General features: G+C 45.1%; 1 protein-coding gene across 2 annotated transcripts in view; it reads right to left on the bottom strand.

The window, feature by feature from the left end:
* Wwox (WW domain containing oxidoreductase) overlaps nucleotides 1-18,128 on the bottom strand; it is an 863,064-nt gene that overhangs the window by 805,689 nt on the left and 39,247 nt on the right. For both annotated transcript variants that reach the window (XM_050143852.1, XM_050143851.1), the window contains exon 5: nucleotides 542-648. In XM_050143852.1, coding sequence (XP_049999809.1) covers nucleotides 542-648 — 107 coding nt within the window. The remainder of the gene's footprint in view (nucleotides 1-541; nucleotides 649-18,128) is intronic.

Raw genomic sequence — 18,128 nt, 5'->3', positions numbered from 1 at the left:
GAGACCCTTCTGTGTCACTCCCCTGCTGTTCGCACAGCTTACCTCCTACTTCATGAGGGCAAAGGGGGACCCGTAGGGAAGAAGGGTTTCAGCAGGAGGAGGGGGGATTAGAGAGGGAAACGGGGCGATGGAAATGGTAACATGCATAACATACATGCATGAAACGGTGAAAAGTGAAGTACATATGTAAATAAATAACTGCAGAAGTGTAGAAACAATGCTGTATGAGCACACACATCCCAGTGTCATTCATTGGCATTGGCTATGTTTTATTTCTCTTAATAAAAGATTTAAATAAGTAAACATCTTCAAATCTCTGAGTAATAAACCCGGTGACACTGGCAGTGAACTATAAACAAGCGCGTGGGTAATGACTGTCTCACTCATCCTTCCCTTCATAAAGTAAACAACGTGAAGATGACTTTGAAAACAAAGACGGTATTCCAAGAGCAATAAACTTTATGTGCTGCGCTGAAATCTCTGCGCACTCGGCCGGGTGTACACATTCGACAATTAAAACACAAAGCAGCCAAGCACTTACCCATTCTTCCAGAATGCGGGACACTGCCTCGCTGGCTCTGCTCATGTGCCTGCAGGCCAGGATCACGTGTGCACCATGGAGAGCAAAGGACTTGGCGGTTTCGAACCCTGTAATTAAAAAAAAAAAAGTACATTAGAAACAATGCTAGTGCCAACACGTGAGTCATGAAGGACCATTAGTGGACACACCACTGACAAAACTGAGTGGTTCTTAACCAGAGGTGATTCTGTGCCAGGGGGCAGGGGACCGGGGAGGGGACAGGTCAGGAGATATGTTCAGTGAGTGAAACTGTGGAGTGTTAGTAGCTTTAATGACATAATAAACAAAATGTCTTAATTCAGACCAGTGGTTCTAAATCTTTCTAATTCTGGACCCTAATCCAGTTTCTCATGTTGAGGTGACCCCCAACCATTAAATTATTTTCATTGCTACTTCTTAACTGTAAGTTTGTTATGATTATAAACTGTAATATGAATAACTGTGTTTTCTGATGGTCTTAGGTGACCCTCCCAATGGGTCATGACCCACAGGTTGAGAACCACGCACAGCAGAGCCCTGTTGACAGAAAATATCAACAGCAAGATTTGAGATAGCTGGCCCAACAAATACAGCAACCTCAAAGGTTAAGACCCAGTCCAAGAAGAGTTCAGGCCACAGCCAGTTGCTTCACTACCACGATTGACTAAACCCTTTGCTTAATGAGAAGCCCCATGTGGAGGCCCAAAAATGTGAGCCTATTTCCACCTTGTCTGAAGGTCAGAGAGTTTCGGCTTGCTCAACGTTGCTGCCATTCCACCCTGATAGACTGTCAGAGAGTTGAAACTTACTTCTATTTCTAAAAGGTTATTGTGAGTCTACCTCAAACAAAGGTCCCACCTAGATTTAGGTCAGAGTTCTCTTCTCTCAAGGTTATTATTGTCAACAAGGTGTAGCTAATATCCAGACCTGGTAAGTCGAGTGTAAGTAGATCTGTAGCTATCCCAAACAGAAGTCTAAGGATCCAACTAAGGTTCCAGTTCCTTTAGGGAGATAATAATAGATTGCACACAGGGAGTGGTTTGTTGCCTACAGGATGTTTTAGTCTAGGGTGTGAACTGTACTTGTCTTGTTCTAGCAACAGAAGTGTTTAACTATAAATGTAGCCCGCAAGCTTCAACTGATATGTTCATTTCTTTTTATCATGTTAATGCAATTTTTTATCTTACTCCTGCCTTTTGGCATGAGGTATTTTAAGCAATTGGAAATTAAATGCAGGCGATTCACTGGAATTCCCTCCCAGTACTCTCCTATGTTTTCTGTTTTTATTATTTTCACTCGCATCTTCATTCTCTTTACTTATTTTTCTAAGCCCCATGCCCCTACCCTGGAAATGGTATTTTTATCGAAGCTGGTCTCCCACAATCCATGCTCTGATCTATGATGAGTGTTTCCAGAACTTACAAATGCAGCAACTGTGGCTGTCTATGTGTCCTAGGCCCTTCCTTTGGCCTTCCTAGAGAGAACAACTAGAAAATCTGAAGAATGAATCATAGATGTATACAAACAGACAGACAGACAGATGGTAGATAGATAGTTTTATTCTTAAAATGTTCACGGAGCAGCTGCTGCTAGCCCGGCAGAGACGGTTGTGGGTCCCTGCAAGATCCCCGGGCGATTTACGAACAGTGGCCCATCGGGGCGGGCATGTGGCGAGCGGGCAGGGCTAGCCCGTGCGGGTCTGGGGAGAGCCAAGCGGCTGCAGGTTCCCAACAGCAGGTGGGCACGAGTAAACAGATCCATAGACACAGAAAACTGCCATAAACATTTATTAAAGGAGAGAAGGAGAGAGAGAGAGAGAGAGAGAGAGAGAGAGAGAGAGAGAGAGAGAGAGAGAGAGAGAGAGAAGAGAGAGGCAAAGACCCATGTGCACACCGGAAAAGAACAGGAAGAGAGAGTTTTCAGATGAGGCGAGTGGGAGTGGGCGTGGAAAGGGGTGGGGACTGAAAGAATAACAGGTAGTACCAAGGGGTCAACAACACCTTCATCTGTCACCCTAGCACCTGATGCAACCACAAGATCTTGGAGAAAATGGCAAAACCTCTATCCCTCCTAAATTTTCATGTCAATGCAATGACCAGAAATATTTTAATAATATTTCAATTAAATGGTATCAAAATATAAATTATGTAAGATGGCACAGTTTCCAAACATTCCTTGGGAACCGTTTTGCTTTGTTTGAGACAAGATCTTGCCCTGTATCTTAGGATGGCTTGAAACTATGTAGCCCAGGCTGGCCTCAAATTTCAATTCTCCTGGCCCTACCTCCTGAGTATTGGGATTACAGGTGTAAACAACACTAAAACAAATGTATTATTTATGGATGAAAGGGGATCAGCATGATACAAGACCAGGCAGTTGTTGGCGCTGTATTCAGCTCTCCAGATTAGCAGTAAACTATTCTCTCCTGCCTGGTTATTTCTGAATCCCAGAAGGATTCACTAAGGAGGGGATGGTTTATACAGACTGCTAATAGGTCAAAATGTTGTGCAGCTTTGAAATAATCCACCTTATTTTGAATAGCAACCCTGATGAACCTCTAAACCGGCTTTTTAGTAAAGACTGAATATTAAAATCCTATAAGAATACTACTCACTTCAGTTTGGAAAGACACTACTTAGAAATCTACAGGGAGAAAACAGCCTTTTCCATCACCTTTTATCTTCGCGAACAAACCTATTAAGTTAGGCTATCTCAGTTGACAAAATGACTTGCTGTGTAGGATCCTGTATTACTGGAAGCTGGGCATCTAGTGTGATGGCAGCAACAGGCTGCTGGGGCAAGCCTGTACCTTCTCTCCCTCAGATACATCTTGACCGGGACTATGGCTAAGTCATTCGTCTCTGTGTCTCGTAAAGTTATTTTCTGGACCTTCCATCTCCCTTTATCTAAATGGAGCTGTACACGCGGCTAGTCGACTTGTCAAAGCTACAGCCGACAAGTCCATTTTCTAATCCTTTACAACCGCCTTTGGAGCAAAAACAAAGCGGGAGATATTTCAAAAGATGATGGTTTAACAGCAAGGACAATAACACATTTATAGCAAACCACATCTCCAGAGTATGGAGTTTTATAAATTAAAAAAAAAAAAGTTTAATAACATTACCTACTGCTAAGTCCTGGGTAAAGCCCAGGAGGACAGCATCCCTCACGCTTGTAACACTGCGGCTGATGGCCAGCTTAATTAGCTAAATGTGGTAGTGCTAAGCCAATCCTGCATGGTGCCAAAGTTGGTGCAAAATAATGAAGGCAATGGTTTACTAAATTTAATAACCTGATTCATCTTATAAAAAATTAACTTCATGACAATGTTTAAATTGCAGAAACTTAACCGCAAGGAGATAGCCAGTGGGTGCAGGAGAATATTTAACGCTAATAATATGAAGAGAATAAATAACAGAAGGCATTTTTAAACAATGGGCAGCAAGGTTTCCTAGCATCTGCAATAGGGGATCCGGTCACAAGTGCTAAGTGGCCATGGGGGTTTAATACCTCATGGCTTCTGGTTTTAAGTTTTAAATACAGATACCTAAGATGGAAAATATACCCCCAAAATTAAATGCCCCCTTACCTTACACTATTTCTCATTCTCTGGGATGGAAGTTACAAAATGGCTCATTATGGAACAAATCAAGGGCACAAACAGTTCTGTTTGCCTCACTGTCTCCATCCACCCTTTCCATCCTCCCGTCCCCCAACCCCCAGTATCTCCCCCTTTCTCTCTCACTGCATCCCACGTTAGTCCATCTTTTCTTCCTAATTAGATTAGCTGCAGGGTCAAACATTTCTGAAGGAGCTTCTGATGAGAACACTGGGACTCCAACTGCATTGATGACAGCCAAACAGGAGAAGAATAGCATCTTGGGTCAGCCAAAGTGAACTGGCATCCATGCTGCCGGCTTTCCCACCAGGTCACTACAGGAATCACATGCCCAGATGGATAGCTCATCCAGGTCTTTCGTTGTTGCTGTAGTAAGCCAAGTTCTTGTGATATAGCCAAGGCTGGTCTCTAACTCATGATCCTCCTGCCTTAGCCTCCTAAGTACTACATACAGGCACAGACATTATACATAAGCCCCTGTGATGGCTAATATTGATTGTCAACTTCACAGGGTCTAAAATCACCTAGAAGACAAACCTCTGACATATCTATGAGAGAGTTGTCTAGATTGAGTAACTGATGTGTGATAACCCAACCTACAATGGGTGGTATTACTCCACGGGCCAGGACCCTGGAAAGGAGGAGAAAGAAGTAAGCTGTACACGAGCATTTGTCACTCTCTTGTTCCCTGACTTTGTATGTAATGTGATCATCCACTCACACCCATGCCACATGACTTTTACCCACTCACACCTGTGCTGCATGACCTCCAGCCACTCACACCCTTGCTGCATGACCTCTACCCACTCACACCCTTGCTGCATGACCTCCAGCCACTCACACCCTTGCTGCATGACCTCTACCCACTCACACCCTTGCTGCATGACCTGCAGCCACTCAAACTAAACTCTTCCTCCCTGAAGTCACTTCCTGTCCAGTATTTGGTCAGAACAGCAAGAATACTTGTGTTCCCTCACTTCAAAATCTTAAAGAATATTCTCTGTTGACCTGCATGAAATTTTACTGAAGCCATGACAAGTCTTACTCTGCCAAGCAAGAGAGCAGTACTCGGGCCATGCCTAGGGAACCCAGTGGTACTCAGCTTTGCTAAGCAGGCACACACAGACTGACAAATCAGGGACCATACATGCATTTACATGCATCAGAATATGTCATTGTGTGGCAGCAGGAACCCTGGGTCAAGAACTACATCAGGACTGAAGGAGGTAAGGAAGAAACAGACATGCAAAAGGCTCAAGGAATGACAGAGACCAGGGACTGCTGAGGGGCCTCACAGGAACAATGTGGAGAAAAGAATGGAGACTGAACCGTGCTAACCACTGGACAGGAGGATGCTGAGGAAAACTCTGGACAGAGTGCAACACTGGGAGCTATTATTACTGTTGCTGTTTTATCCAACTAGAGCCCTCCAGTGGCCATGAAGACGATGGGGTGGTACAGACTGGGAAGCACGGTGATCAGCCAAGCAGGGACAAAGACTCTCTTATGTTGAGAGGCTAACGGTGTAAGTTAGAAAAACGCCTGGAAAACAACTATGAAGCCTGGCAACTGTCTCAATCTAGGCTTGCGTCAGCATCCAGGAGGTGCTAGAGGTTCTCCAGTTGTGTGTGTGAGCTTGGTTACTTGTTTGCATGGACAGAAAGCACACAGAGAGGAAAGGTTCTCCGCTCAGAGCAGGTGGCTATACAGATTCCACAGGCACAAAAGACTCCAGGGTGGGAAGCCAGATCCAACGAACCCTGACAAGGTGCCATAGACATGAGCTCAAAGAACAAGGCAGCTTCTTCCACAGTGCCGGGAATATTCTTTCTGGTTGGAGATTTTTAATTTCTCCCATATTGTGGATGTACTTGGGCAGTGTCCCCATTTACTGTAAATTATGGTTTTAATTATCATTTTTATTAAGATGCCCAAAGGAGTTGGGACTTACAACACCAGTAATTTCTAATGGGCTGCTATTATTAATTTATAATTGTGAAACACTGGAGACAAACATTACTTGCAAGAGTAAGCCATAAAGGAAACAGGAATGGTAGCCCATCACCCCATGTATGCCCACACACATCAAGAACGGACCACTGATGCAGTCTTTAGGATCCAAGCAACAAGTCAGAATCCGACTCCACAGGCCCTCAACACAGCAGAACAGGAAGATAAGACTGCATCTATCAGCTGAAGTTAGACTTGGGGACAATTTAGATTGGAGTTATTGCTTGCTTTGAATGTGTGTGAGTGTGCACACACATAAGATAGCAACAGGTCTCTACTGACCACCGCTGAGAATGCGAGACTAGTTGCTAGCTGGCCCTAGAGCCTCTGGGGGTTCCCCTGTCGCTGCCTCCCATCTTACCCTAGAAGTACTGGAATTATGGATGCTTAGTACCATCCATTTTATGTGGTTTCTAAGAATTCAAACTCAGGTCATCAGCCTTTCATGTGAAGCACTTTAATCCACCAAATCATCCTCCAACCCATGTAGTTTTTGTGTGAATAAACCACTAACTTGGGCTAGGGGTGTTGCTCTGCAGTAGATTGCTTGCCTAGAATGTGCGAGGCCCTGGGTTGTAACAAAAACAAAAACAAAACAAACAAAAACCTGGTAGTTTTACGGGTCTGAGTTTTCTCACATCCTCCTAAATCTACAAGGACCACACTTTACAAACAGATCTGACTGTTGTAAATGAAATTATAATGAAATGGCATTGACTAAGACACTGAAACCCACTTCTCCTGAGGCTGCAGAGGGAATTCTGGGATGCACAGTCATCCCAGTGAAGACGTCAATGCCAATGGGGCAGTGATAGCCCACTTTGTTGATTCTGTAGTTACCCTAAGTACCTGAATAACTCCTTGTGTGAGCACGCTTACCATCTACACCATTTTAATTACATGCCTCTGAGTTCCAGTCACACATCACTCTCGCCAAACAGAATACACAGCTGCCAACTCCTAAGAAATTACAAAACATGCAACGTCTCCCGAGAAAATAAGTCAGAACCATACCTGATTTGGAAATGAGGCATCAAACACAGCCAAGGGGAGGTGCCTCACAAAGTACAATGCTTTCTCCACACCCCTCACAATGTAACTCACCAAAACAAAGATACCAGCTCAAGAGATGAGAACACAGGGCAGGGCTGGGACGTGGGTTGGTTCACTAGTAATCTTTTTTTTCAACATCCCCAACCTACATCAATTTGGGAAATACTGCACCAGAATGTTTTGCAGCATTAGATAATAAATTGCAAGTGACTGCATGAGATCTCTCAAGAGGCGAAACTGACCTCGGGCTGGCTACGAGTGCCGCCACTGCACTGGGTGAGTAAGTTCTCATCTGACCTGCTAGTGACAGTCCTGGTTAGAAACCGCGGCGAGAAAAGTACCAGAGACCACAATTAGCACAGTTCCAGACAGCCCCAATGAAGACACAATCTGTAATTGCAACTATGTTGAATAGCACCTGAGTTGTCAGGGTATGAGGGAACCAGACAACCTAGTGTATTAAGTGGAGAGGGGAGATAAACTGGCTCGACACCTCTGAGGGCAACTGGACATATCTAGAGGTAAGTGGGCAGGCTCTGTGACCCAGATATTCCACAACTGGAGATTTAGCCTACCAAACAGACTTGCCCATATGCATAATACCGTGGGAAGAACATTTGACGCCACATTGTTTGTAAGAGGCAGAAAAACTATAATCCACCTAACTGTCCATCAGTTAGGCTGAATCAACCAACTGGCAGGCAGAGATTTAAATATATATGCTGCACTTCAAAAAAATGGAGTAGGGCTGGAGAGATAGCTCAATGGGGAAGAGCACTTGCTATGCAGACGTTAAGGACCTGAGTTCAGGTTCCAGGAGAAAGCTTGGTGAACATGCCTCTAGCCTCTAACTCCAATATGTCAAAGGTAAAGATGGGGGTGGTCTCTGGGGCAAAGTGGCCAACACCTTAGCTCCAGCTTCAGGGTTAGAGAGAGACCCCTGCCTCATGGGCATATGGTAGAGAGTGATGGAGATATACCCAACATCTTTCTCAGGCTTCTGAGCATGCACACAGGCAAGCACAGCCACATAAAACACACATGAATATATACCACAAACAAACAGAGTATGGAGGAGTACAGGCTGTTGGCTCATGCTGGGCCTTCCTCGGCTTCCTTTCTTATACAGCCCAGACCCACCTGCCATAGTAGATTGGGTCTTCTCACATCAATCATGAATCAAGACAGTTTCTCACAGACATGGCCATGGGCTAATCGGAAGACGACAATTCTTTAACTGAGCTTCTCTCTTCCCAGGAGACCCTAGATTGTACTGAGTTGGCATTATAAAACCAAGCAGGACAGCAAGGGTTGTAGCCCAGTACAGAGCACTTGCCTACCACACATGAACTTCTACACTCAATCCCCAATATTGGGGGGTGGAGTGAGAGATGAAGCTGGGATAGGCAGGAATATAGCTCGGTAGTAGAACACGTGTCTAAAATACACAGAGTTTTGAGATCAACACTCAGCATCATACACAAAGTGATAAAGCATAGAATGCCGTGCACAACACAACACAAATGAAGAAGGCATGTGTGTAAACAGTTCTGACACTGATTACTCTGAGAGAGAACAATTGTTTGGGAGCAAGGAAGATTTACTGTACGTGTTACAATGCATGTCACTTCAATTTTTTAACACATGCATGTATGCCTGTTATAGTAAGAAACTAAAAATAACCAACTGAATGACATCTAATTGATAATTTATGGGTCTTTATGAATTTTAATACAGAGCAATCAAGGCAGATAAGAACAGGAGGAACCAATTCCAACTCCAAGTGCGTTTTAAACAGTCTGACTTGGACAGAAGACGTGGAAACATCCCTGTAAGGGGGAGGAGTCAGGATGGTTACTAGCTGCTGGGCACCATGCCAAGCACTTTATACAATCCAGGGATTCTGAGACACTCTCCAAGGAAACCCTAGAAGTGCTGTCATACTCTCATACAAGAGGAAAGCAAAGAATACAGAGGCAAAGGGACTTACAAAACCCAGGGGTCCTGACAGTGTGTGCCCAAGTTCAGAGGAGACACATACCACCATCCGGACCCTGGACTACTAATAGCACCTTGTCACTAGCAGTAAGTGCCATTGTGATATACAAAGGAGGATTTGTGTAGCTGTGAAGGCTGATCTTGACTGTCAACTTGACACACCCAAAAACCGGGAACCTCATTTGAAGAACTGACTCCATCAGACTGGCCTGTGAGCATGTCTTCAACGACCATTGGTTACATTCCACAGAGGACCAGCCCACTGTGGACAGTACCATGACTAGGCAGGTTAGCCGGAGCTGTCTAATAAAGGTAGCTGTCAATAAGCCAAAGGAAGCAAGCTATTAAGTAGCATGCCTCTGTGGTGTGAGCTTTGCTTCTTCCCTCCAGCTTGAGTCCCTGCCTTGGCTTCCTTTAATGATGAACTGCAACCTATAAACAAAGGCAATCTTTTCCTCCTCAAGTTACTTCTGAGCATAGTGTTTAACACAGTGATGGGAGGCAAACCAGGACAATGGTCTCTATTCAAAACCTCGGGAATTCCCTGAGTGACTGAGGCTAGGGGGGTCTCTCTCAGGGATGCTTAGCACAATGACACTGGTGATGTCTGAGTTTTTACGGATGAAAGCAGTCTTGGGAGTTGGGGGCAGGTTGCCAGAGGATACGACTAGAGGGGTAGAATTTTCAGAATCACCAGCTTCCCAACCTCTTACACCTCACATCTCCAAGGAGGAGGAGAAGCTAGAGACTGACACCAATATTGGTCAATACTATACCCAACCATGGGCTTCCTTAAAAAGCAGTTAGAGCCAGGTGGTGGTGGCTCAAGCCTTGAAACCCAGCACCTGGGGGCAGAGGCAGGCAGATCTTTGTGAATTCAAGGCCAGCCTGGTCTACAAGAGCTAGTTCCAGAGAAACCCTATCTCAAAAAACCAAAACAAACAAACACAAATAGCTTCTGAGTTCATAAATACGCAGAGACAGAGGAGAAGCATATCTAGAACTCCTGTGCCCACTTCTCATAATCCACTTAGAACATCCTCCCTTGGCTGCTCATCCACACATTTTTAATATGTAGATATAAGATGATGTTCTACTGAGCTCTGTGAACCACTATGCCAAACCAAAACACTCAAGGAAGAGGTTATGTGTGGGCACCCTTCATTTGCAGCCATTTGGTCAGAAGTGCAGGTTACAATATAGGACTTAGAATTGGGCATCTGGAGAAAGGGCCCAATGGTACTGGCCCTTCACCTGCAGGACTTGTACTAAGTCTGGGTTATTAGATACGTGAATTGTAACATTTCCAGCTGGTATCTGAAGAATTGGAAATTTACTGTATGTATAGAATAAAACTAGATATTTGTTCAGAAGTATACTGCAAATGTAGCAGACAGAGTTCCCCTTCCTTTGAGTCAGGCTATTTGTCATCACTGGAGAAAGCACCTGAGAAAAAGACCCAAGGAAGGATTTATGTCAGCTCACAGTTTGAGGTTTTACTTCATCAGGTGGGGAGGGCACACAGAAAAAAGGCAGCTCACATCCTGGCAGCAAGGAAAGAGAATGCCACTAGTAGCAGGCTCCACACCTCCCCACTTTTTCCATCCAGATCCTCGGCCTATGGGGTGATGCTGCCCATACTCAGGGCAGGTCCTCCCCATCAGGGAGGTTCTTCTGGGAAACACTCTAACAGACACACTCAGAGGTGTGCCGTCCTTTCTTGAGCAAACGAAGTTGACAGTCAAGGTGCACCACTTCAGGTTAACTGGCAGGAGCTTTAACAGGAATTCATGGGGGCCAGAGGAACCCCTGTGGAACACCCTGACCACAGAAAACCTCTGCTGTCCGTTTAATATGGTAATAGAACTTGATGCAACCCCTGTGTGGATATCTCAAGCGCTGGCCCACCACGACATGTGTATGCGCTTGGCACGTGGACAACTTACGGCAGTAACCTAAGCAGGGTCCTTCATCAAGAAGAGTGGTCACCACAGCTCATGCTTCAGTGGCAGTCATGATTTCAAGCCCTTTCCACTTCTGTGTCACCAGGGTAAAAGCCAAGAGCCGTGACCTCTTCGGCTACCCTATTTCACTGACATTTCTGCTCCGAGGAATCTCTCCCCCAGGTCTGTCAAGTCTGTTAGTCTTTCACATGCCATCACGGAGCACGGAATTAACACATTTCACAACTGACTTCAGACAGTTCTCTGGAAGGCTTATGAGGGATAAGTAGTCCACAGAAATAAAGTCCCTCTGCACATTCTTCCAAGAATGGTAACAGCTTTGCAGACTGAATTTAGTCCCCTTCCTGCTCCCAACCTAAAGGGTAATCTTAACACTGCAGGGCCAGGATGAACTCACATTTCCCCCCTTTAATTCTTAAAGACTTTCAAATCCCAACGCTAGAAGGCATATCCTGATTGAATCAAGTTCATGTGGCCACTGCCCACCTCCTGCTCCAAAAAAAAAAAAAAAAAAAGTAACTCCACAGTGGCTTGTTGTTCATTGTTCTTTAAGCAAAGTGCACATAGCGCTATAATAAACATGCTCCAGAGCCTTAGGACAATTAATTAGAAATGGGACAAAAATTAAAGAGAAAGGCCTCTCTGATGAAAAATGCCTTAAAACCTGCCTTTGAGATGCTGAGGACACCGTGCCTTGGCAAGATAGCATTCTCCAGCTCGCTGGCATTAAGGTGTGTGGGGACACCGTGGATCCAGGATCTCATACAGTACACAGCAGTTTATGGTCTTTTCAGCTCAAGCTTCTATGTTAATACCCACACACATGCAAGCACACACTCACATGCACACATACACTCAGTTACATATGCAACTCTTGTACTTCTAGACCCTCGGCACAGTGCTTCTGGTACACCAAAGTGAAAAGATCTACCCTGAAGCTTGGCCTTTTGTATTTCGAAGGATTTACTTCCACACACTTCCCAGAACAGAGGAGAACTGAGCAGAGCCTACAAGCAGGCTAAATTGTACTGTTTGTGAGGCTGCAGGAGGGCTCCCTGCTTTTTCTGAGCTCTCTGAAAGCTTCAGAAAGATAGTTTCCATGATTTAAAGCAGAAGTCAGCCAGCCACAAGGGCCTGGTCCTGGCTCATGTGAAGCCAGTGCTTCTGACATTTTATTTTATTTTCTATTTTGTACAAAGTCTAGTTGGTGCTTCTCATAGCGTACAGATGTAAGGTCATCCATTGAGGCATAAGAATCCTACCAGTGTCTAAATTGTCAAAAAAGCCTGATTCTCCCCTCCCCCCAAACTACAAAGTGTCCATAGTTCCTCAGCAAGGGGTGGGGCCTGGAGATTATCTTATCCTTGTCAGAATTTTGGCTGGTTTGTTCTTATGCAGGTAAGCACAGCTTCTGTGAGTTCGTGCTTTCATGGCAACCCCCATCCTCCAGTGTTGTGAAGTATTACTTTAACTAGGCAAAGATGTGTTATATTTGTTTATGCTCCAGAATATTACCTTAACTGTGTAAAGGTGTGTTGCATTTGTTTATACTGCATTTGTTTAATTATGTAAAGATGTGTTATTGTTTCACTTTGCCTGCCTAAGGCACCTGACTGGTATAATAAAAAGCTGAATGGTCACTAGCTAAGGAGTAGAGGGATGGGGCAGAGGGATTGCCAGACAGAGAGAATAAGTAAGAGGAAAAATCTAGGCTCCAGAGAACAGAGCACTAGGGAGAAAAAGAGGGAGAAGCCTGCCAGCCACCAGACAGACAGACACTGAGAGAACAGAAAAGTAAAATATACAGAATGAAAGGTAAAAAGCCCCGAGGCAAAACATAAAGAGAAACAGATTAAAATACGAGCTAAGATAAGGCTGAGCATTTATAACTAATAACAAGTGTCCGTGTCATAATTTGGGAGCCAGTTGGTGGCCCAAAGAAAGCCTATCACACTCCAGCTCTTACGTTCTCTCCACCTCCCTTTCCATAACCGTCTCTGCACCTTACGGGAAGGGAGTTGATATAAGGACTTTCTTAACGACCACTGGGCCTGGGATCAGCCTCTCTCCCAACACACATTCCCAGACCTGTCCATCAAGAAATAGTTAGGACAGAAGTGCTTAAATAAGGAGAAGAAGGAAGAGAGGGAGAAGGAAAAGAGAAGGATGAGGAACAGAGAAGAGGGACTCACTACATGGGAGCTCTCCGCATTGAAAACCCACTCTGCTGTCCTGTCCATCAGTTTGCACAATGAATCACTCCTCTATTCAAGCACAGTTAAAAAATTTCAGTGACCTTGGTACATTACTTATACTCTTGAGAAGATTAAGTTCTCTCTGCTCCTCAATTACTGTATTGGGATGACTCAGCACTTTTTTGCTGTTCGCCTTTAAAGAGTCCAAATTCACTTTTCTTTCTCCTTTGCAACAGGGTCTCAGTGTGTAACCCTGGCTAGCCTAGAACTTGCTATATAGGCCAAGCTGGCCTCCAATTCACAGTCAACTCCCTGCCTCTGCCTCCTGAGTGCTGGGATTAAAGGTGTGCACCATCAAGCCCAGCCTAAATTTACTTCTCATTCGCCAACACTCATAACCTTTTCCTGAAAAATTGTATTAAATTCAGTATTCCCAGATAAACACACAGTCAGAGTTACACTGTTTGTGCTCTTGACCCATTGTGACCTTACTCAAAAAAAAAAAAAAAGTATGATGCCAAAAAGACTTAATTAAAGACCATCCTTGTCTTGGAGTCAGTTTCAAAAAGTACTGCTAGTAATCTACATAACCAGATCACTATCTTGGCTATCTTCAACATAATGACTTTTGGAGTTTGTAAAATCTCATGTCTTGGCTGGGTGTTTGTTGCTATTTTGTTCTGTTGTTATCAAACATAATGCTGACACTATCATAACTCAACCTGAAACATTAAAAAACAAAATTCCTACCTTTCGGTCCCCATTCCCACCCTGTTTTCTTGCAGCAATCACACCCATGATAATTTGGAGTGGAAGGCAGCCGTAACTCTCGCTTTCAGAACTGGACGAAGGTCTATGTCACTTCTTCCACGGTGATGCACAGAGGAAAGCCCATGATTGTTAGCATCCTGGTACACCAAGCCCCGCCCCTTGGGGACCTTGCAGAGTGCCTGTATCACGCCTGTGTGCAGGGGAGGCAGTATCCTGTCTCTTTAAAAGGTGAAACTCCACCTACTTCTCTTCTTCCTCGTCCCCCTTCTCTCTCTGCATCTCTGTCTGCCTCTCTCTCTTTCTCTCTCTCTCCTTTTCCTTCCCCCACTCACTTTATCTCAATAAAACTTTCCACTTAAGCTCTGTCTGCATAGCTTATTTGTCTCTCACCCACCACCAAGGTCCCTCTCATGAAGAATCATTACAATGATCATTATTAGTTTTGGCGCACTGTGTTTCTGTGTGTGTGTGTGTGTGTGTGTGTGTGTGTGCGCGCACGGACACATGGAGGTCAGGGGTTGATGGCAAGTGTCTTCCTCAATCGCACCCCACAATTATTTTCTGAAACAGGGTCCCCTCCTGAACTCAGTGAGAGGCTGGCTGGCACAAGGCTCAAGGAATATCTGTCTCTACTTCCCCAATGCTAAGTTTATAGACATGCACCAGAACACCCAGCTTTTCCATGGGTGCTTGGGATGAACCCAGGTCTTCATGCCTGTACAACAAGCACCCGACCAAGAGAGCCGTCTCCCAGTCTCCAGCGCACACCTTTTTGATACAACACACCTGGTGATTACAGTGCCTGAATCCCAGAACGGCAAGCAACAGTTAAAAGAAATTATATGTCACTTTTTAAGCTCACGGAGATCTGATTGTACAAAAAGCATACTGACTTGGGAGGGGAAGAAGAAAAGGAGTGCTGAGTTTGAAGCCACCTTGTTTTACATGACCATAGGCAGATGCTGGTGAAACACATCAGCTTTAAAACTCCATACTCCTCGGGAGCCCTTGCAAACTACAATAGTTGTGACCAGGCACCTGCTTGACATGAACTTCAGGGATGTGCAAAGCACCTCCGAGCTGAGGCTGATTTTGCCCAACTCTTGAAGTGCAGCCAGCTGTACACTTTTGCTTGGCTCCCCTCATCCAGCTGCTGCCTCTGATCCAAGAAGTCTGGGGAGACATTTCCAACACCAGTAATGTGAATGATTGAAGATTAGGCTCAACTTCTATTTGGAAAGGAAAAAGAGTGTGCTCTGAGCTGGTGGAGGCATTAGAGCCCTGACAGAGAATCCAGTTTGCAGGGAACTTGCTTCATACTGCTTGCCAAGAGGTATGCTGGCTCCCAGTAGCTGGAGAAGAGGCAAACGGAAGGTCGCTCCCAAAGATTCTAGGGGAGATTTTCCACCATCAATTAAACAGCTTGGGGGAAGCATGCTCAACCAACGCTCTTTCTTACTTAGCTCAGACATGCAGACCGCCCTGCAAGCACACAGCATTTAGAGTCTCCATTACAGTAAAGTACATCTGATTTTCTTTGGCAAGTTAAAACAGATACTGAAAGGGAAATGTAATAAGCCCATAAGAAAGCTTTTTTTTTTTTAAACTTTGATTCTGGGCTTTATGTAGCCCGGGCTGGCCTTAAACTTATGACCCTCCTGCCTCAACCACCACCATACTTCACTCTGTAAGTAAAGAATTTCTTAAGTTGGAAACACATCAAGAGTTATTCCATGGTCAGTTCTGTCAAAACTGTGACCACAGAGGTTGCAGCCCATCAGGATAGACAAGCTAGGGTGCGAGGCAGGGGAGCAGACTAGAGAGGGGGGCAAGGCACTTCCTTAGCAGAGCCCCACCTACTGTTTTCCATTACATCCCAAGCCATATTATAATATTAACCATATTATTCGAATCCATCAGTGAAGTCACTGATGAAATCAGAACCATTGTTGTGATCTGTCTCAGCCAGCGGCCTCTCTTACTAACCCAAAGGCTTGCTCTGCGCATCACCTAGGTGCTTCTCAATCCAGTCAAACTGACAGACATCCATCTCCACAGTACACATCTTGGAGCCACAACTTCTGTGTGGTTGAGACTGGAGACAGGAACTTTCAAAGAGATAATTAATGGTGATTGAAATCAGAGGGGTAGGATAGGTTTGTGTCCTTATCCAAAGAGAGGACGGCACAGGGAACAAGATACACAGAGGGAAGACTATCTGAATACAGCCAGGCTGTTGTCTGCAAGCCAAAATGAGAGGCCCCTAAACAACCAAACCTGACTGCACCTTGATCTCGGACTTCCAACAGCCAGACTGTCAAGGGTAACCCTCTGTAGCCAAAGTCACCCAGCCTGTACAACTTCACTACGGCAGTCCCAGCAAATCAAGACCTGGAGCTTCTGGCCAGGTCTTCTCTGTGCCAAAGGGGGCAAAGAAGCCTCCAAGCCCCTGACCTCAGCTACCATGGAACTAACATCAAAGTACCCACCATTCCTAAATAAAGAGTAACTAAGGAGAACCCAAGAGGACTCTGATCTGACACCTACTTCTTAGAGTTTCAGAGACTCTCAGGAAACTGAAAAATAGACCTATGCATGAAACCTGCGGTCTTTTGCTTCCTATTCAGAGTGTGGGACCTGAGCCGACAGTAACATCACCAGGAACTGGTAAGAAGTGCAGGCTCGAGGGCCTGGCCTGGACCAGAACCCTGAAACAGAGGCTCTGGAGATGGAGCCCAGTCATTAGGGTTATAAAAAGCTTTCTGGGGAACTCTAATGTCCCCTCAAGATTGACAGCCTCTTGAACTGGTAACTTCTCTCACTAGTGATAAAACACCTAATAAAAATGTCTCAAGGGAGAAAAGATTCATTCTGGCTCATGGCTGCAGAAGGCTTACTCTACAGGTTCTGGGACCCTAGACTTGGGCCGAATACCAGGGCAGTGGGGCATGTGTCAGAACTACTCAGCTCAGCGAAGACATAAAGGGGGCAGAGGCATAAGACCCCAGAAAAAAGATACAGTCCCCAAGGACACACCTAAGAGAGACTCCTACAGCTTGCTTACTTCCCCAAGCGCTTCCGGTGGCTTGGGACTAAGTATTCAAAACAGAGCTTATGACAGCTAACTCATATTCTCTCTTCTGAGACAGCATGCTTTGTCTGGGCATCATAATGACGTGTGACTTTCGGATCACAGACCCCCTCAGTCCTCACTGGCATGGGTCTACAGTAGTATCCCAGTGGCATAATATGGAAACAAAAGCTTGGGAAAGTCAAGGGTAAACGTCAACAAGATGAAGGGAGATGCTGAACACAAGACCCCTTACAGCCTCCACATTGACAAAACTGCTCAGAGATGTCTCTGAATGTTGGCTTTCTCGATCTCACGGCAAGAAGACACAGGTGTGCACACAGCTGCTTGTAGCACCACAGACAACCAAATGCAGAAGTGATTTATACACTCTTGTCTCTTGTTCTGTTTGTTTGGTTTTTGATTGCTTTTATTTGGTTTTGGCAAGATTTGTATAGCACAGGCTAGCCTTGAATTCTCTCTGTAGCCAAGGCTGGCCTTGAAGTTCACATCCTCCTTCCTCCACCTCCCACGTGCTGGGACTGCACGTAACACCATGCCTAATTCACACAAGATTCTTAGGGTCCACATAGGAGCTCTTCTTTGAGTCAGAGGAACCTGACTTAGAATCATGTCCCCACCACTTTCTAGGGAAGGAGATATGGGTTGAATGGTGACACTCTCCCCCACAAAATTCCTATACTGAAGACCTTAGAATACCCCATCCCCTCAAAGTGCACCTTACTAAGACACAGCCAAAAGGAGGAAATCAAGTTCAAGTGGGGTCGTGAGCAGAGGCCCTGCTCCCTTCTGACCAGTGCTTTCTAAAAAGCAGGAGTTTGGAGCTGGCATACAAGGTAAACAACAAAAAATATAAATGTAAGCAGAA

This window comes from Alexandromys fortis, unplaced genomic scaffold, assembly GCF_014885135.2.
Source record: "Alexandromys fortis isolate MF-2015 unplaced genomic scaffold, M_Fortis_MF-2015_v1.1 scaffold_1, whole genome shotgun sequence".
Classification (NCBI taxonomy): Eukaryota; Metazoa; Chordata; class Mammalia; order Rodentia; family Cricetidae; genus Alexandromys; species Alexandromys fortis.
Note: the sequence above shows the minus strand (reverse complement) of the source record. Positions and strands in the feature narration are given on the sequence as shown.